This window comes from Pyxicephalus adspersus, chromosome 9, assembly GCF_032062135.1.
Source record: "Pyxicephalus adspersus chromosome 9, UCB_Pads_2.0, whole genome shotgun sequence".
Taxonomy (NCBI): domain Eukaryota; kingdom Metazoa; phylum Chordata; class Amphibia; order Anura; family Pyxicephalidae; genus Pyxicephalus; species Pyxicephalus adspersus.
Genome location: NC_092866.1, coordinates 41,732,057 through 41,759,690, shown reverse-complemented (window position 1 = coordinate 41,759,690; position 27,634 = coordinate 41,732,057). Strand labels below are relative to the sequence as shown.

Below are 27,634 nucleotides of genomic sequence, written 5' to 3'. Positions count from 1 at the left end.
AATACGGTATTTATGGAAAAATAAACATAAAAAGAGTAATAGTAATTTTCACAATTTATTCTGCTAAAGATTCTTTCAGGGAAATACAAAAAATAGATTTGGAATCTACACATATATGTTGGGCACATTATGTAGGGCTTCAGCCCAGCGTTTCTCAACCAGGGTTCCTCCAAAGGTTGCCAAGAATCCTTAAGCAATGAGCTATTTGTGCCTCTTAGATCAGCTTAAGTGACACCAATGATCTTTTTGGCTATCTGTAAGGGTGACATTTCTCCAAGTGGCCAGCAATGTAAGAAGCAGTCTTCACCCTGATCACCACAGCAATCTACTGTGGACTGTGGATATAGTAATTTTAGCAGGGTTACCCTGGAAATTATTTCAAGGTTTCCCCATTGTTAAAAAGGTCAGGAAAGGCTGGTCTTGAGAAAATAATAAACACACACTGATTCCCTATGACCAACATTTAGCAATAAGACATTAGGCAAGTAAAGTACATCAGGGGATCTAAACCTTCAATACCCATCCCAGATTTGACAGGAAGGGCTATTTTGTTGAGACTTATGCAGCCGCCGGACATAAGACAAACAAATACATGACACAACTTACAGTTGCGTCAGTGTCCTCTGTTTATCCTCAATTTTTTTGACTGAGCTGATAAAGAGCACCAGCAGACAGGTAAGGCCATCTTTCTGCTTCCTCTGCTCTGTTCTATTGTCCACACATTTGCATGAAGGACACCTTACTGGTGCTAAGAAAAGCCCACCTGTACACCAGTCTCAGTGCTACTGTATTGGGGATTGCAAGAAGTTTATACCAAATAAAAATCTGGTTATCAGACTATTTGCATTACCATACATTTTATAATTTATTAATGAATACAGAGCTACAATAATATGAGTCATTTTATCTCCCTGGAATTATAGCTTTAGTAATGAAAACAATTAAACATTATTACGTACACAAAGTTTCTGGAAGACTTTTGATATTGTTACCAGATAAATCCAGTATTATACACTGCTCCAAATTTCCAATCTCCTCTGGCAAAGATACTAGTTTATTATTAGTCAGGTCTAATTTCTCCAAATTGTTCAACTGCCCTATAGATAAAGGAAGATGAGTCAGTCGGTTGGACATAATCATGAGGGAAGTCAATCTTTTCAGCTCACAAATGTCATCGGGTAGAGTCTTGAGCTGGTTGTAACCAAGGTGCAGAGTAGACAGAGAAGAAAGGGCAGTGATGCAAGGTGGTAATTCTGTAAAGCTGTTGAAGCTGAGATCCAAATGCTGGAGCAGGGAAAGCTGACTGAGATCTGGAGGTAAAGTGGACAGCAAACCTTTCTGACACCAAAAATTTTCATCCAGCAGGTATCCACCTATGAAATGAAACAAAATTCTATTATGATCTAGTCAAACAAAGAATGATTGTCTAAGGCTGCGTACACACGTGCAATAATTGTTGTTAGAAACAAATGACTAACGACCCTTTGTCCAATAATCATTAACAAAAAAAGTGCATAACGACGCCGATGAACGAGGATTGTCACTGAAAACGAACGACTGTCCCAGCGGATCTGATTGGGCGACGATTGTTCGCAATCTATTGTGTGTACGGTCGTTCAGTAATCATTGATGGTTCTGCAGTACACTTTCTCCTTTACATGTCACTTTCTGCCTCGATCAAACAATTGTATCTAGCGTGTGTACATTATTGGTGGATTATATTTGAACGATCGTATCATTACAGCATGTACAGAATTGTGCACAATACCATCATTCAAAATAATTGTGCACAATTGTTGATCTGTTATTTGATGATCAATTATTGCACGTGTGTACGTAACTTTAGTTTTATTAGTTTATTACAGTTCAAATATAGCCACAATCTGACTATAAGATCTCCTTTACATTTGCCAACAGCTTCTGCAGTGTGTACACATGCGCATATCTTATTCCAATTTTGTGACTGCCCATCATATAATTAAAATTATTTTATTTCAGTTTGTAATCAATTGGTGATTGGAATATCAATAAAATGTGCTGGATCATTTGTACACACAACATAACTTTCACGACTCATGGGAAACCAGAAAAAATGGTCTCTTACAGTTAGTTGGTTGCTGAATTTAACACTTTCTTTCTGTTGAATATATTTTTATATTGATTTTTGTTTATCTTGTATAAGCAGTGGCAGTAGTAGTCATATTTTTTTATTCTAAGGATAAGACTATTTTTTTTTACAAAATGATGTTATTTGACATTATACTTGTAATCATTTGTAAACAACCAGACCCTTGGATAAGTTATTTAATGGTATATAATGGTTTAATACCTAGTGAAAAAAATAAACTGTATTATCAACAGAAAAATAGGTAAATAGGATCTTTCAAATCTGTGGATGTTTATCCTAGTACACCAGAGGTTTCTGATATTATGTACTATATGGCTCATTACAGAAGTGACAAAGAATAAAACATTATTTTGAGACTTGCATTGCATATATGTGTTTTACTATGTTAAACTGTGGTACATGATAAAGACTATATTAGGATTAGACCTAATAAGAATAAGACTATATAATGGTAATGTTTTCCAATATATGCCTGAAGTGAAGGCAGCATGCAGAAATAGTCATTTTGAATTGCTCCTTACCTTTCAGTGTTAATGATTTGAGCCTTTTGAACATAGGTAGAACTGTCACTGCTGATGTTATCATTTCATCATGGCTGTTCAGTGCAAGAAATTCCACTTCATGGAGAGCACTTTTCTGTCCATCTGTCACCTGCAGCAACTTCTCGCAGCCATCCAAGAAAGAACTGAGGAGCCTGTTGCCTGCAATATACGGAGTGGGAGAGGCTGGTTCCTCTGTGCCATTTCCCTCCCTCTGGGGGTCCAGAAGATGCTCCATCTCTCATTGTCTATGTGCGACAACACCGGCATGTCACAGCTCGCCCAATACACAGAAGTTGTCAATTGCACTAGGAGAGAAAAAAGAAGATGATTACATAAAAATGTGACAAAATTAATTATAGGACAGTTAATGCACTAAAATATGACTGAATCATACCAATTCATACAATGTACAAACACGCTATGTCTCAATATCAGAAAAATTACATATCAACTATAAACTACCAAATATTCACAATACTTTATAAACCATACATTAAAGTAGACACAAATCATATTTGGATGACATTTAGTTTGCTAGTGCACTGTATACCGTACAAACAAACTGACATCATTTCTTTTAGAAAATACTGTGACTTGATTTTTTTTTAAACCTCAGTGCTACAGTTCTCCACCAACAACAACCTGTTAACATGTACAGGCTCCAGAGGTAGATGCATGTAGGTAATTGAACCCCAGTGTTTCTCCCCTTTGGCCGGGCGCGCCACCTGGCACTTTTCAGTAACCACCCAGCTGTTTTTGGATGTTACCTAAGACTTGGTCACAATACAGGGGTTGCCGCCTGTCTATAATTTCGTCCCACCCGTCAGAAAAAAAATTTTTTGGGTTAAACACTGGAACCCCAAGTGAACAATCAGGCGCATGAAAACAGAAGGCATGCAAAGGGTCTATTCACATATTTGTATTGCAGTTATCTCAGTGAATGTAAGCAACAATCCGGTGTATTGGTGCAATACAGTACAATTAATTCTAAATTACATCCCAAAGCATCTGTTTCAGCACACGCCGAATGAGAACAGACTATAGTGAGTTGTGGTGCACTTCAGAAAACAATGTAGATCTCATTTTGAAACATTGTGGTGCCTTGAGTAGTCTATTCAAATGAATGGACTACCCCAACACAGCAACGTGATTACATGCCAATGCGACAAACATAAGTTACGAAAAGGCCCTTAGTACATTTAGGTGGTAGACATTCAGCTGATTAAAGTAGAATGTTCAATATGGCTTTAGGCAGACTTCCTGAGGGGTGACAATAATGGACCATGCTACACAATAAATTCTGGGAAAGCTGCTTAAATTTTCCATTTGAAACCTGCGTGAAAGGTTAAAAGTGCAGAGGGATAACTGGGGGACTGGGACAGGGATAGGGTGTTGTCACCCTATACCAGTAAGTAACTGAACAAGGACCTACAGAGCAAGAATACTAGTTATTATATACTTGAAAACTGCAAATCTGAAAATATTGAAATCTACTTTCCAATATTATATCAATGTGTTACAGACCGTATGAAAATATGATTAATGTGTTTACATATATTTATTTTTTAAATATGTATTCATTATAAACTGGATACACTATGTATATAAGCAGCTTTCGATACAAATTATTTTCTGTTTGGATATTCGTTATATATAGTTATTTTAAAGCACAGGGTAAAATGAGCTTCACCTATATTTTTCATAAATCTTATCAATTCTTAGAAATGAACTGAACTTTTTTGTTTGTCCTCACAGGGGTTCCAGTTGAGTGTCTTTCAATACCATTTGCACGTATGGTCTGCTGTTTCTGTTATATAATCCCCCCTAAGTGCATGTACACATGACTTGGTTGCAAAGAAGCTACAGGAGATTAGCAGCACAGGAATGCTGAATGGAAAAATTTAAAAAAAAAGTCAGTGGTAACTGTTTATGGTACATACATCTGTAGCAAACTAAATAGCATTGAGTTAGGCATTACATCTACTTTATAATATGACATCTCTATAAGTCGTCCTAAAAAACAACAAATCATAATGTAGAGATTTTTTGTCAAAAGAGACATGCAAAGTTTCTTTCAGCCCCCTAACACCATCCAATGGCTGAAGAGGATCACTGTGAATCTGAGAGTCTGGTGTGGAGTCAGTGGTGAAGATGCAGCTTTGTTGGGACAGGTTCCTTGACCTGTCAGTGCTGCACCTGCAAGCACGTAACCCTGTGCAGTAATTGGCAAGTATGTGATGTATTCTTGCTGCCTATGGTTTACATAAAACTAGATCACCAATTATGTCACAATTTTCTAGTTCTGGATGGCTGTACAAAACACTTTAGTTATGCAGAGGGAACAGCGGTTTTACCATTTTTAGAATACTTTAGCTATTCTTTTTTCTTTCGATTTTTAATAAACATGGATTTTTCTTGCTTATTTTTTTATAATCGGCTTATTAGTTACTGATCCCTTGCTAATTAAAAGCAACTCTTGACGTGCATTGAAAGTTAGCCTGTGAACCAGAAAATGAAGATTTAAATGCATTTAATAAATCCCAATTTCCTGCCACAACCCAAAGAACATTTTACAGGTAACAAAGATATACGTATACATCTAAAATGTAATAAACATTACACAAACCTATTCTTCAAACATCTTAGAAAGCAAACACTGACAGTTACTGCAGCACTTACAGAATGATGGCAGAGCTGGGGGTCAGAGTTACGGATTCCTTTGTTCTTGAACAGGAGAGGATATCACTTCCTGAAAAATAAACATTATTGGATTAACACTTTTGCACTGTAAAATGCAGATTTGCATTAAAAGTTATTGCAAATGGTTGCCAGTGCTAGTCCTGTGTTGCAGTTGATTGACTTTTTTAAACTTCCTGGTTACATGAGGCTTCAGTGACGATGAAGGGGCTGGACTTTGTTTTTTCAAATAGGGCACAAGGCTGTTCCTTACCCCTGCCCCCTCCTATCTCACTGTGCTATTCACAACTCAGCAGGGCTTGTCACCAATGCTGTATTCATCAGCTTCTGTGCTCTCAGCTTTGTGCTAAGAATAATTCTGCCAGCATGCCACAATCACCACAATACTTCTTTATAAGATATAACCAAATATTGTCATTAAATTATATTTTATGAAATGTTTAAAAAGTTGGCTTTACTTTAAGAGTCATTATTGTTGTATTAAAATGTCCAATGGTGGAACAGGTTTTCTCATTGTTAAAAACATTTTTCTATTGAGACATGTTAGAAACTCGGATACAAGGAGAGGATTATATAACCCGACTTTTTCAACGATGGTACAAATTTCTGACTCACATTTTTGTGGATCCAGAAAAACCGAGAATTATAGAATGTTTTAAATATTCTTCATGGTATATTTTAAATGTATAGGGATGATAGATGGAGCATTAATTTGTGATGTCAGGCTACAGGAGTATCGGAGTAAATGGAGTCATATGTTCTGGCACCTTATATTTTGTTTTATTATGCTCTATATGTACAGATTTTATTAATACTGATGAGTGTTTTGCTACTGGTTATCGCTAAGAACAAATATTTTAATTGTTTATTGTTGTTGTATTGGTTGGTTGCTCACTCCCTGTGTCAAACCCCCCCACCCTTTTTTTTCCCTATATTTTTTTATGCTTATTAATTCTTGCTTTCCCCGCTCCCTTTTGGCTTTTTATATGCTAAGTTGTTTTTATTTGTAATGTATAGTATGTTTTATTTTCAAAAAACAATAAAAATATTTAAAACAATTTTTTTGCTTCTTGATGATTGAATTAGTGAGTTGTATGGTAAACAGGTTGAGACAAGTCCCTGTTGGCTGTAATCACGGCAGCAGATGTAACGCAGATCCCAGTGGGTCACAACCGCTTCTATAGCCATCATTACACAATTAAATAGTGAGTCTGAGAGTCTAAATATACACTCATAGCCTGATAATGATGCAACCAAAAACAAATCTAAAACTCCTATACCCTGTGCACAAGAAAACAGCAACCAAACAATATATACCTCTGTGATAGCGATTTTCACTCAATTCCCCAAAATGAATGCAGACAGCAAGTAAAACCTGATATCCCAACCCTTCCTCACTCTATCCAAAGAAAAATAGGTTTTGATTGGACTTATACTGTAAAATATTTGTAAAACCCATCCACTATAAACTCATATAAATGGTGACATATTAAACTAGTTTCAAAAGCAATACAGTGGTCCGCTGTTTATCACGGGGGTCACGTTCCAAAACCACCCACGATAAACAAAAATCTGCAATACACAGACACCACCGCCAAATGCTTTTTGTTTATTGTCAAGCCATAAATTACGCCCGTGTGATGCGAGATGAATTTTGTGTAAATTCGTAGAAAAAATGTATAGTCGCATATCCTGGGTATTTACAAAACCTAGTTATGTTCCAAATAAATATATACGGATACCGCAATATATGAGCCACGTTCATATATTAATATATAACCACGTTACTGTATAGAATTTTATCAGCGTTAGAATAAAGCCTGGTGATCGTGCTGTGAAGGTGCAGACACGTAATTAGTTAGAGTGACTCCAATAGTGTCCCTAGAGTGAAATTGTGCCCCTATTTCTTGTGTTTCTGTGCTTTTTATGTTCTTCCAGTGGAGCTCATTCACACTGCACAGGTATGTTTCACTCTTTAAGCAGAACTAAACTTTTAAATCAAAAAATTGCAAGCAGGCAGGTTCTTTTTTTTGCAGTGTGAACAGGCAATGTCTCTTTTGCAATACAACAAACGTACCTGTCTGTTAACCGTTTTCTGTTGAATGTACAGCGAGTTTGCACATATGTGTCACCATGTTATCTTCACCCGTGATGATGCTATAGCAGTGGTAAAACATATTGAAGTATTTGGTTTTATCTGCTTTGTTATAGTTTAGGTTTATAGGACATTTTTGTAATGATGGGCCCAGCTATATAATTATTGCTTTTTAGTGTTAGGGAAATTCACTATGAGAAATGCCATGCAGCCATTGCTGGAGAACATAGCGGGAAAGAGAGAACATTAAAAAGGAATAAAGGACATTAGTACCGGTAGTTCTGATCAGCAAATACCAATAAAAAAATATTTCAAACTGGCAATCGTTTTCTTACACAGTGTTTCAGCAAATTTACAGTCATTGTTAGGGTTGACCTCAAATTCTGTACCTGACAAAGGAACAGTGGGATCCTATTGCTACTTAACACTGGCGACCCCCAATGTTTTACCCCACTGGAAACAATATGGGACACCACTGATCACTAATGCCCCATCCCCACCTTTCACTCACACCTATGCCCCCTTGCCCCACCCCTCTTCTGCTCAATGCAGACCCAGAGCAATGACAATATGAATTCATTGCTTCTAACAGGCCCAGTTCACACGCATGCAATGTGTTTATATACACTAAATTAAAATATATATATATTAAAATACAGATTATTACTCTCCTCCTGTATCACTGTCTGTATTACTCTTTCATTTGCAACCCCGATTTAATGTACAGCGCTGCGTAATCTGTTGGCGCTATATAACTACTGTTTATTATTAACCACCTGAGCGTTACACTGAGGTCTAGATTTCTGTACCAAAAGTGATCCACTGTTTTTCATGAAATTTTTTTTTTAACCCGTGTGATGCGAGATGAATTTTGTGTAAATTCGTAGAAAAAATGTATAGTCGCATATCCTGGGTATTTACAAAACCTAGTTATGTTCCAAATAAATATATACGGATACCGCAATATATGAGCCACGTTCATATATTAATATATAACCACGTTACTGTATAGAATTTTATCAGCGTTAGAATAAAGCCTGGTGATCGTGCTGTGAAGGTGCAGACACGTAATTAGTTAGAGTGACTCCAATAGTGTCCCTAGAGTGAAATTGTGCCCCTATTTCTTGTGTTTCTGTGCTTTTTATGTTCTTCCAGTGGAGCTCATTCACACTGCACAGGTATGTTTCACTCTTTAAGCAGAACTAAACTTTTAAATCAAAAAATTGCAAGCAGGCAGGTTCTTTTTTTTGCAGGGTGAACAGGCAATGTCTCTTTTGCAATACAACAAACGTACCTGTCTGTTAACCGTTTTCTGTTGAATGTACAGCGAGTTTGCACATATGTGTCACCATGTTATCTTCACCCGTGATGATGCTATAGCAGTGGTAAAACATATTGAAGTATTTGGTTTTATCTGCTTTGTTATAGTTTAGGTTTATAGGACATTTTTGTAATGATGGGCCCAGTTATATAATTATTGCTTTTTAGTGTTAGGGAAATTCACTATGAGAAATGCCATGCAGCCATTGCTGGAGAACATAGCGGGAAAGAGAGAACATTAAAAAGGAATAAAGGACATTAGTACCGGTAGTTCTGATCAGCAAATACCACTAAAAAAATATTTCAAACTGGCAATCGTTTTCTTACACAGTGTTTCAGCAAATTTACAGTCATTGTTAGGGTTGACCTCAAATTCTGTACCTGAAAAAGGAACAGTGGGATCCTATTGCTACTTAACACTGGTGAGCAAATCAAAAAATGAATTGTTGTGTAGAACTTTTCTTATGATATTGAATAAACTTTATCAGCTTTTCTACCTGCAAATATTTTGTGTAAACCTATTTTAGCTTGTTTTACAAGGCCAGCTGCATGATGCCTCCACATAACTGTCCCATCAACTGCATTTTTACAGTATAAGCACTCCCACATGTGCAGGGTCCTGGGAGAAACAGAAAACATAAAAAGTATTCCAGCACCAAGCTCAGTGAACAACCTGTCCAGTGCAGCGGTCCCCAACCTTTTTGGTCCAGTGGACAACTTAAATTAACGGCTCCTGACTGCGCATGCGCGGGGAGCCGGTTGTCAATCAAAGAGGAGGAACCTCCCCATACTGATGTCATAATGTCATAACCCCGCCCACTCTGCCATTGCAGATCTGATCCTGAAATGGGGGAGGGGGCGGGTTGTGTCGTGAAAAACAGCCCGCCCACTTCCCTGAGCCAGGGATTTGCACGGGGCTCCTAACCCCACTCGGGGGTGCACCGGCCAGAGCCGCGCACCACCAAAATCTTTTCGCGGACCACCGGTTGGCGAACACTGGTCTACACTGCTGAAGGGGGAGTGATACCAATGCTTTACCCCAGTGACAACAAAATGGGACACCACAGACCACTAATGCCCCCAACCCCTACTGACACCAATGTTTTACCCCACTGGAAACAATATGGGACACCACTGATCACTAATGCCCCATCCCCACCTTTCACTTACACCTATGCCCCCTTGCCCCACCCCTCTACTAAAACCAATGTGTTTTTTTTCCCATGCCACCAACACCGCTGGGCTGTTCTGCTGAATGAAGACCCAGAGCAATGACAATATGAATTCATTGCTTCTAACAGGCCCAGTTTACACGCATGCATGTGTTTATATACACTAAATTAAAATATATATATATAATAAAATACAGATTATTACTCTCCTCCTGTATCAGTTTGTATTACTCTGTCATTTGCAACCCCTATTTAATGTATAGCGCTGCGTAATATGTTGGCGCTATATAAATCCTGTTTATTATTAATAATAATAATTAGTACAAAATATTAATGTGGAAAAAAAATCAGATCAGATTCAGCAGTGCTTGGACCAGAGGTAATCTCGCCTTTACAGTGCTAGGTCACAGATATAAATCTCAGCCAGGACACGATCTGCATGGAGTTTGTATGTCCTCCCTGTGTTTGTGTGGGTTTTCCTCCAGGTACTCTGGGTTCCTACATCCCAAAAACATGACATTAGATTAATTAGCTTTCCCTTCAAAAAATTATCCTTAGACTGTGGTAATGACTATAGTAGGGACATTAGATTGTGAGCTCCTTCGAGGGACAGCTAGTCACATGACTATGGAGTTTGTACTGCGCTGTTATATGCAAGTGCTATATAATGGATAGTAATTGGACTCTGGCACATTGGATGCATGATGTGCTGGGTGGATGCATAGGAATCCATGTGCATACATTTTATTATAAAAATGATAAATCAACATCTTCTCGCCACTAATTGCTTCTCTAAAACAGTTGTAATACTATAGAGAAAAAATGGAGGGTTTGTGTAGTATAACACTTTCAATAGGTAAAACCCTAAAGGTAAATATAAGGAGGGGGTAATTCTAAATAGAGGGCACAGATGGCTGAGCTTTGCCCCTTTAGCCCCAGTAACCCCTCACACATTCCCATTGGTGACACACCAATCAGTGAGGGCGGAGCGATATGGCGCCGTGTACCCACAATCCCGCGCGAGAGGCCGGGCGGATGTTCCTGTGTATAGTCCCTCCCCGCGCGGCCTCCTCCCTCTTTCCCCGGCCCTCCATAGAGGAAGCACGCGCTCTCCTGACTCTCTCCGCTCCGGAGCTGTACAAAGCCCTGTGTGAAGTAAGTTGGCGGAGGGTTACCGGGCGGAATGATACTCCGCGGCTGTGTGAGGGGCAGGAAAGAGCGGGAAGTGGTTGTAGTGGCGGCTGTGTGGAGGGAGAGCTCTGTGTACGGCCGGCATGTGCTGTGTGTGAGGGGCAGACAGACACCTCGCCGGCACATCCAGGGCAGGAGTGCACAATATGTTGTCCACTGTCACACATCACAATAAATTACAGGGCCGCCATTATTAGACTAATAAACATCACGTCGCCTATACATAGCTGAGGAGAATTTGTGTAAAGTAATAAACTTGATAAAATGCAAACTTTTAAATAAAGGCCTTTCATTTCTTACTATACTTCTGAGGCTTATATACCGAGCTCAGCACCTTGGTGCCATTACTGTGCTGTAACATTGGGGTCTATGGGGGGATGCTGGCTGCTGCTATGGGGGTGCACAGGGTGTAAATGGCCCTTTTCACAGGAAAACTCCTCCAGTAATGTCATCTATGAGAGACAGCTGGGGACGTTTCTGATTTACAGCTCTATTCTTAAAGAAGAACTAAACTGAAAAGTGGCTAAAAAAGTACACTTATTTTCATTCCCGCCGGGCGGTCGGATCCATATGGGGGGTGTCTTGCATCGGGTCCCAGAGCCGGTGCTCCGGGGGCCGCCATCTTCTCCTTTGTGATTCTTCTTCCTACATCACCCGACCCAGGTGCCAGATCGGGTGGTGTAGGATGGGAAAAAAAAACTTCCGCATGCATGAGATCGGCAAATGTTCTGTTTGCATGAAAAGCTCTGCTCATGGTCAAGCATCTCAGGCCTGCACAGAAGGAGCACCCAAGGGTCTCCCGGGATGCGTGACTTGTGTATCCCGGGAGGCTTTGCGCTCCCATTCATTATCTATTGCCTAGGTGATCAAGAATTAGGGGATAGGTTGTTTGACTTAAAACCTAAACAAACAGATTTTTTACTTTACATAAAAAGGGATGTCTACCCTTCAATGTAAAGTGACATTTCTGAGGTACCCTTTACCGTGCAGTGGTGCACCTTTATCCTTTTTTTTTTTTCTTTTTTTGAAAGGGGGGAGGGGATTGTTGCTCAAAAAAAAAACACACACAAACATTTTTTGGTTTAAATAAAAGGGTTGCTTACTCTTATGTAAAGTGGAAATTCTGAGTTTAGGTACACTTTAAAGCAGACGTAAACCAGTGATACCCACCTGTCCCTGCTCCCTCACAGGGCACCTCTATCTTCTTCATTTCTTCTAGTAAACAATCTTCAGTCATGTTGATACAGACAATACAGCAAAGTCAGCTGCATTCAGCATTGCAGGCAATCTGCATAGTTTGCAATGAAGTCTTACAAATATTCTTCTCTCACACAGAATGCGTTACATAGCTTCCTATCTTTTGGCCTCACTTGGCGGTAATGACAACCCCTCAATTAATGACCTGAAGAAGATCCTTGACAGTGTTGGCATTGAGCTGGACAAGGAGCGCGCAGAGAAGGTATTTACTTTCAGTGTCGTCTTGAATTTAAGGTGCTGCAAACTTAATAAATATATAGATATATGTTAGGAATGTTGTTTCCTGGCCCCAATACTTTAGTGACAGACCTGGAACAAGCATGGTTAAATTAGTGTCAGAATTCTCTATTATGGCATCTGATTGGCAGCCAGGGAACAAACATCTTCAGAGGAAGTCCCCAATTGGTGGAAGTCCCTATACTTTTATCATGACAGTCACACTAAGGGCTTCATCACACCCATGGTTTAGTTTATTTTTAATTATCACCTAATGACCCAAAGCACAATAAAAACATCCCAACACCACTTTTCGATCCATAACTTGAAAGAAGTTTTGGAATATTGGAGATTTCATTCACTTTAAAAAAAAAGTCTTCAAAAATAAAAAATATTTCTTGTGTATAAGTGAGAGAACTAATATACTGGTACTATCAAGAAGTTTTTTTAGTTTTTACTTTGTACAGTGGAACTCAACCTAACTTTGTTAGGTGGCAATCGTTTATATGGGAGTGGAAGGCCTAAAATTGCAGACAGGAACACATAGGAAGCGAGAGGAAACCTTCCCAATGTGAAAGAAGAATCCTCTCTGACATCTTTCACTGAAATCAGCATTTGTTTTTTATAGATTTCTCCTCACCTGTCCCGGTGAATGCTGAAACATGTTGGCTATTTATCTATTTTAAATAGCAGATCAGAAGAATCTCCCCAACAAAGGCACAGCTCCTTTTTATTCACCTTTTCTACTTAGCTAAACACAGATCACCATCTATTTTGTGATTGGTTAAAAAAAAGAAGAGTCCCAAAATGACAACATGATTTAGTAAATGGGAGTAATGACAGCACTAACTGTGTCCTATCAATGGATTCTAAACATGGTCAATTAATTCACTACTTTGTAGCTAAAGATTTAAAAAGAAGTGTGCAGATTAGAGAAAGTGAAGTCTGACTAGCCTTTCATTCTTTTTTAGTTTTTATTGATGCCAATGCGCCTTCTGAAAATGCTTGTTATTTGGCTGGCAATAGACATTAGTACAGGCTTCCTTGTTTGAGAATGGCTTTTTACATGTGAGCAACTGTTCCATTTTGCCTACCTGCATGTCTGTTAAATAAAATGAGATATATGAATAAACTGCCTTTTTTGCCCATAGGTGATCAGCGAGCTGAAAGGCAAGAAAATTGATGATGTGATTGCTCAAGGTGAGTACTGAAGAACAGTTCGGCTGTATCTGCTGATATCTGTGTATTATCCTAGCAGACCTCGTGTTGTTGCCCAAACCCTAAAGGGAAATGATCAGAAAACAGGATGCCTTTATGACAGTCTGCCTTTCCAAAAATTGGCATGGATGCACAAGTACTAGAGAGGGGCACAACTTGATTACAGGTTGATAAGATTTATCTTTAATGTGATTTAGAATTCAGCTTTGTTATCTAAGATTGCATCGAACATCTGAGATGTTTCAGAGAAGTAAATTTATTTTACAACAATTTACACATCTACAAATAGTAAGCACCATAAACTGCAGTTGATGAGCACAGAGTTCTGTGCTGTTGGACAACAAAATAGATCCCTGTTGTCTTCTCTGCTCATGATCCATAACTCTGGAGATGTATTGTTGCAATATTGACTGTTGTCTGCCCCTATCCAGTTTTTACTCACCAGGCCTTTGTACATGTACTTGAAATGCTTCAATCTGGGATACTTCAAGGGTCCATCCTAATACCTACTGGTTTTTGTACCTGCTGGGTTTCGCTTGTGGACCAGATTAAATGAGAGGCTCTTTATTTGGGTTTTGCTTACTTTGTAAAACCCAGACAGGGCCTCTGTAGACACATTTTTTAGAACAGTTTGACTACAGATCATAATTTTTTTTGTTAATTGTGTGAAGATTTGGGTGAATGTTAGCTTTTTCTGGTGTTTTGGGTAAACTACAGGGTGGTGTTCTTATATCTGTAATGGATCATTTAGCTGTCCTGAATATACAATGTGAAATCCAGTTTTGTCTTTATTACCCTTTAAAAGTCATAGATGTGGAAGGTGACCTTTAAGAAAGAAAGTGAAGGGAACTCTTCCTAGTGGGGTGCAGACAGGGAGAAAATAACCCAAAGGTTGCTAATGAGATACATTCATTTGAGGTAACGGCTAATGGTAGTCGAGTAACCTGTGTCATAAATCTAAGGGAAAGTCCAACTCCAGCCAAGAGAGTAACCACCTCCCAATGTCCTTATCACTGTGCAATGGTTCTGATGGACATTGCCACACTGCTGTCCTTTTGTTGCACTGACAATATGCCGTCTTTCATTCATTGCAGGACGACTGTATTTAGAGTGACCTTGGTCAATAACTGGCTTTTCCCAGTATACAAGAAGCTGTTGGAACAACTTTTAAAACAATTCTTAGTATTTATGTTTAGCTGGAGTTGAGCTGTAGTTTTTCCCTTTCTTGGACCTGATGAAGATTCACAGGTGCAGGCTGGGTGATGTAGATTTCTATGTGGATGGTTTACCCAAGAACATTTCTATTATCTTGCAACATGTTTACTAGTATGGTACAAGTCACCACATTTCCCCTGGGTGATGAACATAATCTTAGAAAACAAACGTCATTCTCCAAACAAAATAAAATATGCATGTACCATTTCATTCTGCAATAAAAGAAAAAAATGTAAAGGGTTTATCCCGGGACACTGCTGGAGGGGACTGGTGGAAGGGTTATGTCCTCAAGTTGTGATGTCAGGATTTCACAGAGATTTTCCTAACTGGACAGATTTGTGTTGTTTCAAATATGTTTAAATAAAATATTTTATTGCAAGAGCAGTATATGTGGGTGTTGCATTAAATTAGACTTTTATTATAAAGCAAATGCAAAAGTTTTCATTTGGCATTAGAAGCTTGGTGTATCCTATATGTTTAGTAATAGATTTGATGATCATTGCCATGACTTTTCCGCTGGAACACCAAACCCAGCATAGTCTATTTTGCAAATAAAAACTTAGCTTTAAAAATAATGCTTAGAAAGTCTAGATTGCCCCTTCTCGCTATTCCTTTATTTATTGGTGGCCTAGTGACTTGTAGTGAGAGATCCTTTATATTAGTATAGTAAATATCAAAGAAGTAAAATATTTTAATGAGTGGTTTCATTAGATGTAAGAACAAAGAATACAGCCAGATACATTGTAATTGTCCTTGTCCAGGTTTTAAATTAAAGATTGGTTGTAACTTATTTATTTCTGCCTTAAGTAAGGTGTGTGATGACACATATCTATACATAGACAGGCAATGTTTATTGTACTGGGGTAAATTCATTTATTGTCTGTGGGTACTGGTACAGTGTTTACTGCTTCCTGACTTTCAGCCTCCTTGGAAGTTTCAAGAACAAATACTGAACCTTTCAATTGACACTTTGATGGCTTTTAGTGAGAAATTTAGGTTACCATGAACTCTCTCTGGGGATTCCATGTTCTTGGAGCTTTAGATACTTATTGGTTTAACCTTTTACATTGTAGGCAGGCCGGCTCTGGTTGTGTATAAGCGTGTCCTTTCTTGGATGCATAAATGGATAGTGTTGAGTAAACTTTTTCTTTTCAATGTGGAGTTAAAGTGCCGCTAATAAAAAAAAAAAACACACACACACACATGCATAGTCTTTTTTACCAATAACATTTGCTTGATGCTCCTTGGAGTTATTTTCTTAATTTGCATTATGCTAAGAACAGAGATGGGATGATGTAACTTGCTATAGACATGCACAGGTTACGTGGTTAGTGGCTGTCCAGTGCCTGAACTAAGGCGTCACAACACCTGGGTGAAGCAGCAATTGAGCTTGTGAAAAATAAGGAAATGTGACAGGTCAGGTTAGTATATTCATAGGCAGAGCTAGCAGATGAATGTTCAGTGTCATCACACCTTTGTAGTTGGTTTGGGGAGCTTAAAGTGGAAGTAAACCCAAAACCAGCCCAAACCAAAAAAAAAAATTACACTTACCTTAAATCAGATCAGTTTGTCCGTCGGGAAGTTTCTTTAATCGGGTCCCGCTTCGGCCCAATGCAGTGGGAGCGCCAGGCGCCCCCATCTTCCTCTCTCTTCTTCTGTGGTCTTCCTACATCACTTGATCTCGTACTGCGCAGGCACTAGATCAGGTGATGATGATGATGGGGAGAAAACTTTAATACTGAATGCTGAAACATGCTATGCTGACATGGCAGGTGACTTCAGCATTTGGTAGTTTGTTAAAACAAGGTACTTTTCCTGTATTTTGCTGTACCTGACGGCTCATAGACTAGTAGTTACCAAAAGGGAAGTGGTCTTGAAGTTGGTACAGCCAGCCACCACTAACTATTGATGGAAACCTGGATAAATGTGGTGGGTGATCTTATTATAAAAGTGATACTTGCTTGTCCTTTTTACTATAATACAAAGTCACTGGGTAGGTGGGGCTGTCTTGTAACATAAAAATACAATATTTACCATACCAGTGGGTAACGACATCATGGGGCATGAGTAAGGTTTACAAATCAATATTGGCCACAATCCTAATTCTTTAATTTGGGGGTTAGTTGGTGGTAGGGAAGCAAACTTTATTTGTCTGAAAGGTCTGTCTCATTTCTGTGCAGTGCAGCATGTTGGTATGTGCTTTGAAAAGAATACTTTTTTTTTTTTTATTTATATATACAACACATACCAATGTATTGCTAAACCCAGATTTTTTTTTTGGCTGGGTGACAAGAAATTGTAGGCAGGTGGCAGCCCCTAAATTGTGACCCAATGTTTCAGTAACCCCCAAAAACATCTGGGGGGTTACTGAAATGTGCCGGGTGGTGCACCTGTCTGAAGGGGGCTGGGGAGAACACTGCAATGGAATAGTTATGGTGAATTGAACCCATGGGACATAAGGTAAATTGCCTTGTACTTGTGGGGACTGTATTTGGCAACACTTCTGGTGATAATGAGCCCCAAAGTGGCCTTGTGTCCTCATGTTCTGTCCTTTCTGACACCTGTGAATTGTGGATTTTAACCAGGTTCACTTAGTGAAAAGATTATTCAAAATAAAAAAAAACAATGGAGCAGTCCTTCAATGACCAGATGATTTTAGCCTATTCAAAAAGTTTGCACTTTTTAATGTAAATATAATTAAACTTTGGAAAAAGTTGACACTTTTAGCACATTTACTACCCTTTTCTAAGATGTGTTCAAATAGGTCTTTAATGGACTTTAATGGAGTTCATTTTCACTGCAGGTTTTGTATACTGATAGTAAAAAGCTTTTTGTCCCGACAGGTAACACCAAGCTGGCAAGCATGTGTACCGGAGGTGCTGTCGCCGTTGCTGCTTCTGCTGGATCTGCTGCTCCTGCAGCTGGAGGATCTGCTGCACCAGGTAATTTTATCTCCTTTACTACTTTAAATACAGACAAATTTGATTCTGACAGAAATTTTAAGCCTTGGACTGTTGATGTTGATGATGTTGATATGGGTCAAATGGCTGAGATTGCCATACTATGTTGAAAATTCTTTATGAAAGATAGAATGTGCAGTGAATGCATTTCTTTTTATGTTTGTCAGCTTTATCGGTGTAGGGGGATTTACTTTTGTGGTATACATATATTCCTGATAGCTCTATAACATATAAAGGCTTTTGTGGCTTGCTGCGTTTTCAAAGCTAATCTCAAAGAAATTGGGCCGCTTGATTTTGTAGTAGCCTACCACTAGGGGGTGACCTATCCCACATTTGCATACTGATACATAGCATGCGAGCATACGAGTATACACGCATTCTTTTACTTGTATAGTTCTGCATTGAAAATAGGCATGAATACTTTAAAATCCACACTTGTAGTTTTTGATAGAATGTAAATAAAAAATAAATTTTTCTGACTTGGTTGTTTTTCCTATTTCTTCCTCTACTGAAATCGCTGAATAAATTAGGCATTTCGAGGCAATATACATGTATCAATGTCCAAAGTTTCATAAAAAGTACAGGGTAAACATATAATTTGCATCCACCTTAACTTTGCTTCTCATTCAAATCGGGCAGCCTTAATAAAGTGGACCTGTCCCCAAATGTTAACAATCAGAAAAACCCATTATGTTCTTGGGGAGCGGTATTGGTCAGCTTTTGGCCAGCCTCCAACAAAAAGTTTTCTTCTGGAAATGTTTTAAAGACAACATTTAAATAAGTTCAAGTAACCTAAACTTGTTAAATAGTTAAAGGTATATTATTTACTGTAGTAAAACATTTTATCCTGATGTTTGTAAATGTAACTGCAGTATGCTCATTATAACTGAGTGCTATTCATTTTTCAGCCGCTGAAGAAAAGAAGGAAGAGAAGAAGGAAGAGTCTGAGGAGTCCGATGAAGATATGGGATTCGGCCTGTTCGATTAATTCTTGTAGCGTTTAAAATAAATCAAAAACTTTATTTAGATTTGGTGTTTGTTTTTTTATGCTTAATAGTTTTACGTTCCAGGTGCCTGCACTACTGATTTTAGGCATTTTCTTTTGGGTCTTTTTATCTTTTGTGGATGTAGTTGTAGCTGTTTACTGTTGAAATTTCTGGTCATGTAAACACACAAGCCACATTGCATTAACCTTCTGGGCGGTAACCCCGAGTGTGGCTTGGGGTAAAAAAAAAAAAAAAACATCTGATAGCGGTAACCCCAAGCCACACTCAGGCTAGCTAAAAACAATAAAGAAATACTTTACCTGGGTCCACCAGCGTCCTCCAGTGCCTGCCCATCCGATCCCATCCTCTGGCCTGTTCCTTCAATTGGTACCTCGGCGAGTGCGCTGATGTTCCCTGGCAGTTCACAGTGACGTCGGTGTATGCGAGGGAGTGTGGCAGGAATTTCAAATTATTTTATAATGGATTCAATACAAAGTAATATATATATAAACTCCACAGTTATATTACAGGTTTCAGTATTTTTAATTATGCACCCTTGTTTTAACAGATTTTTGTGTTTTTGTTTAAAGTTTATTATTAAATGTTTTAAATATTGGACATATTTCTGTGAGTTATGTCTATGAAAGACATTGTACTGCTTTTAGACATATAAATCCAGACAGAAATGAACCACCCAGATAGGTAAAGCATGGTGTGAGCCACATATCTCCTGAAAACCTCAAGAACCTGGATACATACAAACCATTGACATTTTTTGCACTGAGGAATGCCTACAGGACATACTGTATGATAACATGAAGATTCAATAGCCTGTTTAGATGAACTGCATTTTGTGAAGATTTTGGGGATGTTCCTGTTTATGAATAGAAAATGTGATATTAAGTATGTTGGATTTTAAGTATGTTGTGGCTATTACACCTAATGGGTCCAGTCTTTATATATCTTCCGGTTTCTGTCATCTATAGAGACAGATTTTGCATGCAGGCAATGGTATGAGATTTTCTTTCTGATAAATTAATTCAATTTTGAGTTTAAATCTCTTCTGGGAATATTTGTTTTCTGATACCATTTCCCACATGCTGGTAAATCATGCAGACTTAGCTGGCTTCAGATAAGTACTGTACCCCCCCCCCCCCCAAACATCACAAAACCCACAGAGGCTGCCATTCCTTCTGGGACTGTTTGGCTGCTGTGTGATTCTTTTCCTTGAGTACTTTGGGTCACTAACTTTTGACATTCTCTTATTTTCCTGAGTTTACTGTGAATGTGTTCCAAGTCAGTGAGTCATAATGTATTAAATCCATTAGAACAGCAAAAGTATCAAATATTGTTTTAAAAGGGGTCAGCTATAGCAGCTCTGTATTTCTCCCATGGTGAGGTTGCTTAAGCCATCTTTATTATCAAAGCGCCAACACATTACACAGTTCTGTACGATAAATAGGGGTTGCACATAAGTCATAATAGACAAGTACAAACAATCTCACAGAAGAAGAGGACCCTTCCCAATAAAGCTTGTAAACTTAAGAGGTGGGAGAGTAGTACACAATATAAGATGGTGGGCATTTCATGAAGGGATAGGTTGGTTTAAAATAGTGGGTAAGGCTTTTTTTTTTAATCTGTGGAATGTTGGGGGCAAGCCTAACTGGGTTCTAGAGAAGTCCTGGAGCTGGGCATGGGAAGAGGTTACACCTAACGAAGTCATCACTTTATCTGTTGGTCCATAGATGTGCTGAGACTTTTCAGCATACAATGAGTAAAGGAAATTCACTTGAGGAAAAGTAATGATGGTGTACAGTACACCATACAAAATTCCCCATCACCTCTTCCAGTAAATGGTTTGCCTGCATATTCCTATGCAGGCAAACCATTATAATATTTATATGGTGCTATGGTTCTATATAGAGTGCTAAACACCAGAGGTTTGAACCTTACCACACTAAAGGAATAACAAATATTACAATAAAACTAGGAAAACCCAATCCCAAATACAGAACACAAAAAACTAGATGTCAGATAATCTTATGGGTTGAAGCTACTAACTGGCAAGAGTATTTATTGTAACAGATTAGGTTTGTTGTAACAGGATTATTTTTATCCAACTCGTGGGATGTGGGTGTTTGTTTATTATGGACCACTTTTTTTCACTCTGGTGCTGATTATGTGCTACAAAACCCACATTGTGACCTACAGAAAGATACTGACCAGAGATATGTATAAATGTATACTGTGCCTCTGACACATCAACATATAACATGACAGCTAAGGATGAGGACCTCATGAGTCCAATGCTTTTCATACACCTACAAATCGCCTTCCTATTATTGTGTTATCTACTTCCTATTGCCTTAGGAAGTTCATTGATAATAGAATGAGGAAGAATTTTGAAAGTTTGTTTGGTTTTTCTGCTGGGCAGATCCCTTCCTGTCCCAGTGACAGCATAAACTCCGAGCAAAAGTCCTAAATTGTCTTTGCTGTATCCAAAACAACAAAACTGTCAGCGAGTGTTACTCCATAATAGAACAATCAACTGGAACATTTATTTTAGTTTTTAAAAAGAATATTTTCTTCTTTTAGATTCAATTGTTTCTAAAATTAAAACAACACTGTGTAATATGTTGGTGCTCTATGTAAAAGTTAAAAATATTTGATAAATTGTACTTTAACACAATACAGAAAAAAAATAGTTAATTGGATTAGTTGATGGAATTGATGTGCCCAGGCCTCATTGTGTTTACATTGCCTGTGTAAATGGTAACACCCAGTTGGTTTGCATAAGCTTTAGGTACATCACATGCAGACTGTATTCATATCTGGAATCTGTGATCCCTGAACTGTTTTCAATAGCACATTTTTCTCCCAAAGCCAGCTTACATTTTAATTTCCTCCATGTTTCCATTATCTCTTTGTCATTCCAAGAAAAAATAGATCAGCTGTAGAATCCCCCAACAACTTTAAATGTTGTCATCCTAAAACAAGCCCTTTTTATGGCAAACATGAAAGCTTCTGTTGCCTGTGCTGCCTTTAAAAATGCTTATTGCCTGGCATTCATACTATGCCACTGTCTTTAAGTCACAGATGCTGGAAGTATGCAGATTTGGCAGGTTAGAGGTTTTGATATTCATTCTTGGCCTGAGTAAGGACTAATTGGATTAGTTGATGGAATTGATGTAACTAGGCCTCATTGTGTTTACATTGCCTGTGTAAATGGTAACACCCAGTTGGTTTGCATAAGCTTTAGGTACATCACATGCAGACTGTTTTCATATCTGGAATCTGTGATCCCTGAACTGTTTTCAATAGCACATTTTTCTCCCAAAACCAGCTTACATTTTAATTTCCTCCATGTTTCCATTATCTCTTTGTCATTCCAAGAAAAAATAGATCAGCTGTAGAATCCCCCAATGACTTTAAATGTTGTCATCCTAAAACAAGCCCTTTTTGTGGCAAACATGAAAGCTTCTGTTGCCTGTGCTGCCTTTAAAAATACTTATTGCCTGGCATTCATACTATGCCACTGTCTTTAAGTCACAGATGCTGGAAGTATGCAGATTTGGCAAGTTAGAGGTTTTGATATTCATTCTTGGCCTGAGTAAGGACTATGAAAGCCAAAGGGTCAGCATAACCACTTACATTTATGAAATGAGTGGATGGTAACAACACCTCAGTGTCTAAAAGTGATAGGGAATTTCCTGATAGGAAACTAACTGGTGGCCAGAGTATAAAAACCTGTATTGATGGAATATTGAGGCAGATATTACTAATATCTCATTATAAATAACTTCTTTACCTTCTTGAGCATTAACCTGGAACATTGGTTTGTATATAGTCGCATGCATGAGATCGGCATCTCTTTCCTCCCGGGATGTGTGATGTACGTATTCCAGGAGGCTCTGAGCTCTCATTTAGTCTGGATCGTGGCAGCATAACATTTTGTATTACCCATTATGTTCTTGTATGCTAACAATGACTAGCAGTACAATGCAGAGGGTGAATCTCCTCATCACGTTCCTGATCTACCTAAACCTAATCAAAAAAACTTTGGGTTTTGATTTACTTTAGGACAGATATGTCTGTATTTATTAACTAAAGTTGGTCATTAGAAAAAGCCATTATTTGTGCCCAAGTGCTGAATGCAATAATAAAGGTTCTGTGACCGTAGCTTCAGCTGATATCTCTCCTACCTTATGTAGCACTTTACTAAGACTGTAGTCATGTTACCACCGGTCCTTCAAAGGGGCTGTTAATGTCCCTACCATAGTCTTCTGTCACAAACACAGTCAAATGTCAAGATTGGGGAGAAGGCTATTACCTAACCTGTGTATTTTTAGGATAAGACCAGAGTGCCTTGAGGAATCTCACACAAACTTAGGGGAACATGCAAACTCGCTGCGGATGGTGTCCTGTCTGAGAATTGGACCTGGGACACTAGAACTACAAAATGCAAGAGTGCTAGCCACTGAGCCACTTAGATACCCTCTAACCCCGATCTATTGGACCTCTATCTAAAACTACAAACCTAAGATAATTACATTATTATAACGTAAAGGATACATACTTAAGACCCCAAATTATGTCCCACTAACCCACAATGACCTTCCAGTGGGATCATGATAAACCTGAGATTACCAAGTTACCAATGCCAGTTTGTTGCTCCATGCGAAGTGGCCATTACATAAGCCATTTTTATTTCAAATAAGTACCAATAAATGATTGATATATATATATATATATATATATATATATATATATATCTTTTGAGATTTTATTACATAATAGTTGAGTCTGTTGTCTAATTAATGATTTTTCTACAAATATCCCATCAGATGTGATTCCTTATACCACAGGTGGCCGTAGCACAATCAGATCATAATGTGTGCTGATGTTTATGATTTTCTCTAATTTGTTAAATAAGCAATCTGTCATACAGCCACTGTGAAAATGAACATAACATCATGATTAGCTTTATAGATGCTAGATTTTAGGATGTCATTATTGCCATTTCAGCTCTGATTACATTGGCAAACACTATCTTCCATTCCGCAAATGTGTTTGTCAGTTATTAATGTAAACATCGGCCATATGGCGCATTTAGTGGCCTGCAGATGCATATGATGATCCTCTGTACACACCTGTCACATTAATAATTTGCTTGGTTACATAAACTGGGTCATAAAGCAGATACTAATGAGCTCTACCTACGGAAATAATCCATGTTAGAATTATACTAATTGTTCAGATTTTCTGTGTCATCACTAATTTGTATGGGAGTTCTCATGATTTGCTATCTGGTTATTTGGCACAGCTGCCTAAAATGATATCACTGAGCATAAAATCCACACAGAAGGCTTATTATAGGAACAAGCGCAAGGCTTGCTGATATGAGTTAATACCTAATTCTGTATGGGCATTATTAAAGCCGGTCTTCTGCCAATGCTTTTATGAGACTTTGTACGAAAGGTGTATGATAACAGCACCTAGGACTGCCTATGTGTAGTTCAGTGTATGATATTCAGGGTATCCCGGAATACCACCGGCTGCCAATAATTAACTACTGCATGCAGGAAGAATAATGTAAATCCCTTTCTTTTCTATCACTGTAACCCACCATTCCCTATTGTTGCCAAATCCTGGCTTTCCAAGTTACAATGGGGGCTGTGGTTAAAGCAGAACTAAAGTTCAAAAACTGTGACCAGGTAGGTTTTTGGTTGCAGAAAGAACAGGTGATGTTCCTTCTGTAATAAAGTAAACTTACCTACCTGCCTGCAATATACACTTTTCTGACCTTGCCTGTCTTGGGCACTGCCATCCTCTTTTGGGTTTTCCACCATCTTCATTACCCGGGCCAGAATGATGCAACCGCACATGGGACTGCACATTGGAGCTAATTCATTCCCAGGTACTGGGGTGTGCAGGGATACCCAGTATCATTTACATTTCAGAAAACATTGTGAACAGGCAGGCATTTTTTTATTGCAGAATGGACATCTGACCACAATAAACAATCCACCTGCTGGCAATTTTTCATTTTTAATGATTGGTACCACTTTTAAAGGCTTCATTTAGAAATAGGTTTATTGAGTATTATAGATACTTTGTCTGTGATTCAGGTAAAGCAACCTGGGCTGGACCTAGCACTCCCCGTGAATGGCACCTTGCCAGCCAATCAGCGACCAATCACACTGCAATCCTGGTTCCTAAAGAGCCAGTGTCTGAAGATTGAATAGCTGGCAACCTCATTCATTCTTCACACCAGTCTTACCTGAGCCAGTGGTATAAAAAACATTAGGAATTGCTTCTATTTAACCCCTTAAACACATAGTTGGCTCTAATCATCCCTAACTGACCTAAACTATTACCTCTCATTGGGCCCCATTATGCCCTAATCCATAGTAAACTGATATATTATAAATTATTTTATTATTATGAATATATTTTATAGTATACATGGGACATTATATTTTTTTTATAGTATACATGGGACATTACATTAATATATAGTATACCTGGGACATTATATTATTTTATAGTATACATGGACATTACATTATTATATAGTATACATGGGACATTATATTATTTTATAGTATACATAGACATTATATTATTTTATAGTATACATGGACATTACATTATTATATAGTATACATGGGACATTATCTTATTTTATAGTATACATGGACATTACATTATTATATAGTATATATGGGACATTATAATATTTTATAGTATACATGGGACATTATATTATTTTATAGTATATATGGGACATTATATTATTTAATGTATACATGGACATTATATTATTTTATAGTATACATGGACATTTTATTATTTTATAGTATATATGTGTGACATTATATTATTTTATAGTATATATGGGACATTATATTATTTTATAGTATACATGGGACATAAAATTTATTATATAGTATATATGGGACATTATATTATTTATTGTATACATGGACATTATATTAATATATAGTATACATGGGACATTATATTATTTTATAGTATACATGGACATTACATTATTTGTAGTATACATGGAACAATATATTATCATATAGTATATATGGGACATTATAATATGTTATAGTATACATGGAACATTATATTATTTTATAGTATACATGGGACATTATAATATTTTATAGTATACATGGACATTACATTATGTGTAGTATACATGGAACAATATATTATCATATAGTATATATGGGACATTATAATATTTTATAGTATACATGGGACATTATAATATTTTATAGTATATATGGGACATTATAATATTTTATAGTATATATGGGACATTATATTATATTATAGAATACATGGGACATTATATTATTTTATAGTATACATGGGACATTATATTATATTATAGTATACATGGGACATTATATTATAATATAGAAAACATAGGACAAAATATATTATTTTATAGTATATATGGGACATTATATTTTATTATAGTATATATGGGACATTATATTAGTTTGTAGTGTACATGGGCAGTATGATTGCTGCAGTTCATCAGACTGGGGGCTTGTTATTGTCACAGGAGGACACAGGACAGATCACAGCCTGTTTTGATGCTAATGGGAATTTGGATTTCTGTGAAGTCTGAAGACAGAATGTGACCCGGTCTCTTATGGGACAAAAGTTACAGCAGCAATGACACACACAGAACACAGCACCAGGCACCGCCCTCTGGAGACACACCAGGAAGCGCTATGCTGACAGACTCCTCCCACCGCTCCACCGCCCACATATGAGGGTGTTTCTCCTGTTAAACCTTCTATTGGTGGATGGGTTGTTTCTCGGTTATGACATCTCTGCCGATTGGAGGCCAGTGATTGGCTGCTGCAGGTAGTGACGGCGGAAAGCTGACAGTGCAGCCGCCCATAATAAAATAGCAAGAATTGGAAGGAAAAATAAGGTTATAGAGGGAGAGCGATCACTGAGAGAACATAGCAGGTAGCTATGGCACTAATACTGAGGCTGGGTGAATGTTCCTGCATGGTGTACATCGGGTGTATGGGGCAGGGAGGGTGAGGTGTATGTACCAGGGGTAAGTGACATGGTGTGTGCGATCTCCCATCTATGTTCTGCTCTTCTTACAGCAGATCCGGATTGTCTGACATGTTTCCTCTGGACACTCACTGGAACATTTCCTTCGCTGGATGCGGCTTCCTGGGAATCTATCACATCGGGGTGGCCAGCTGTCTGAAGGAACATGCACCATTCCTGGTGGAAAATGCCCGAAATATCTATGGAGCCTCTGCTGGGGCCCTCACTGCTACTGCCCTGGTCAGCGGAGCCTGTCTGGGTATGGACCATGTCTGTCTGTCTGTGTCCCCCCAGGGCCATCTGTATGTGTGTGTGTAATTACCCCTCTACACCTTTATCTGCCCCCATCTCCTTCTTTCCTGTCCTCTGACCCTCATCTCCTTCTTTCCTCTGCCCCCCATCTCCCTATTTCCTCTCTTCTGCCCCTTGTCTCCTTCTTTCCTCTCCTCTGCCCCCCATCTCCCTATTTCCTCTCCTCTGCCCCTTGTCTCCTTCTTTCCTCTCCTCTGCCCCTCGTCTCCTTCTTTCCTCTCCTCTGCCCCT

At 38.2% G+C, this 27,634-nt stretch overlaps 3 protein-coding genes and 1 non-coding gene across 6 annotated transcripts in view; 3 read left to right on the top strand and 1 right to left on the bottom strand.

The window, feature by feature from the left end:
* The window catches only part of PIDD1 (p53-induced death domain protein 1), an 18,238-nt gene extending 12,704 nt beyond the window's left edge, over positions 1-5,534 (bottom strand). Inside the window, exons 1-3 of the mRNA XM_072421699.1 lie at positions 5,350-5,534; positions 2,650-2,975; positions 960-1,373 (exon numbers count right to left, since the gene is read on the bottom strand). Coding sequence (XP_072277800.1) covers positions 960-1,373; positions 2,650-2,905 — 670 coding nt within the window. The 5' untranslated portion in view covers positions 2,906-2,975; positions 5,350-5,534. The remainder of the gene's footprint in view (positions 1-959; positions 1,374-2,649; positions 2,976-5,349) is intronic.
* Positions 5,535-10,980: 5,446 nt separating this feature from the next.
* RPLP2 (ribosomal protein lateral stalk subunit P2) lies at positions 10,981-19,039 on the top strand. Its single transcript, XM_072421698.1, has 5 exons — positions 10,981-11,109; positions 12,481-12,604; positions 13,770-13,818; positions 17,895-17,993; positions 18,920-19,039. The coding sequence occupies exons 2-5, from the start codon at positions 12,482-12,484 to the stop codon at positions 18,997-18,999; spliced, it is 351 nt and encodes a 116-aa protein (XP_072277799.1). The 5' UTR covers positions 10,981-11,109; position 12,481; the 3' UTR covers positions 19,000-19,039.
* On the top strand, positions 14,327-14,452 carry LOC140338757 (small nucleolar RNA SNORA52). Its single transcript, XR_011922321.1, has one exon. It is a non-coding gene; the product is annotated as a small nucleolar RNA SNORA52 (small nucleolar RNA).
* A 7,804-nt stretch (positions 19,040-26,843) lies between the features above and the next one.
* Positions 26,844-27,634, top strand: part of PNPLA2 (patatin like domain 2, triacylglycerol lipase) — a 31,320-nt gene continuing 30,529 nt past the window's right edge. Inside the window, exons 1-2 of one of the 3 annotated variants that reach the window (XM_072421695.1) lie at positions 26,844-26,998; positions 27,145-27,350. In XM_072421695.1, the coding sequence (XP_072277796.1) occupies positions 27,164-27,350 (187 nt within the window). In that variant the 5' untranslated portion in view covers positions 26,844-26,998; positions 27,145-27,163. Of the gene's footprint in view, positions 26,999-27,044; positions 27,351-27,634 lie in introns of those variants that run through there. The other 2 variants (XM_072421696.1, XM_072421694.1) reach the window with 2 other exon arrangements.

Bases quoted from the DNA above. Each gene is read 5' to 3' on its own strand.
- RPLP2 (XM_072421698.1), top strand. From the start codon at position 12,482: ATGCGTTACATAGCTTCCTATCTTTTGGCCTCACTTGGCGGTAATGAC. The intron at 12,605-13,769 runs GTATTTACTTTC...TTTTGCCCATAG, and splicing joins ACAAGGAGCGCGCAGAGAAG to GTGATCAGCGAGCTGAAAGG. The intron at 17,994-18,919 runs GTAATTTTATCT...TTCATTTTTCAG, and splicing joins TGGAGGATCTGCTGCACCAG to CCGCTGAAGAAAAGAAGGAA.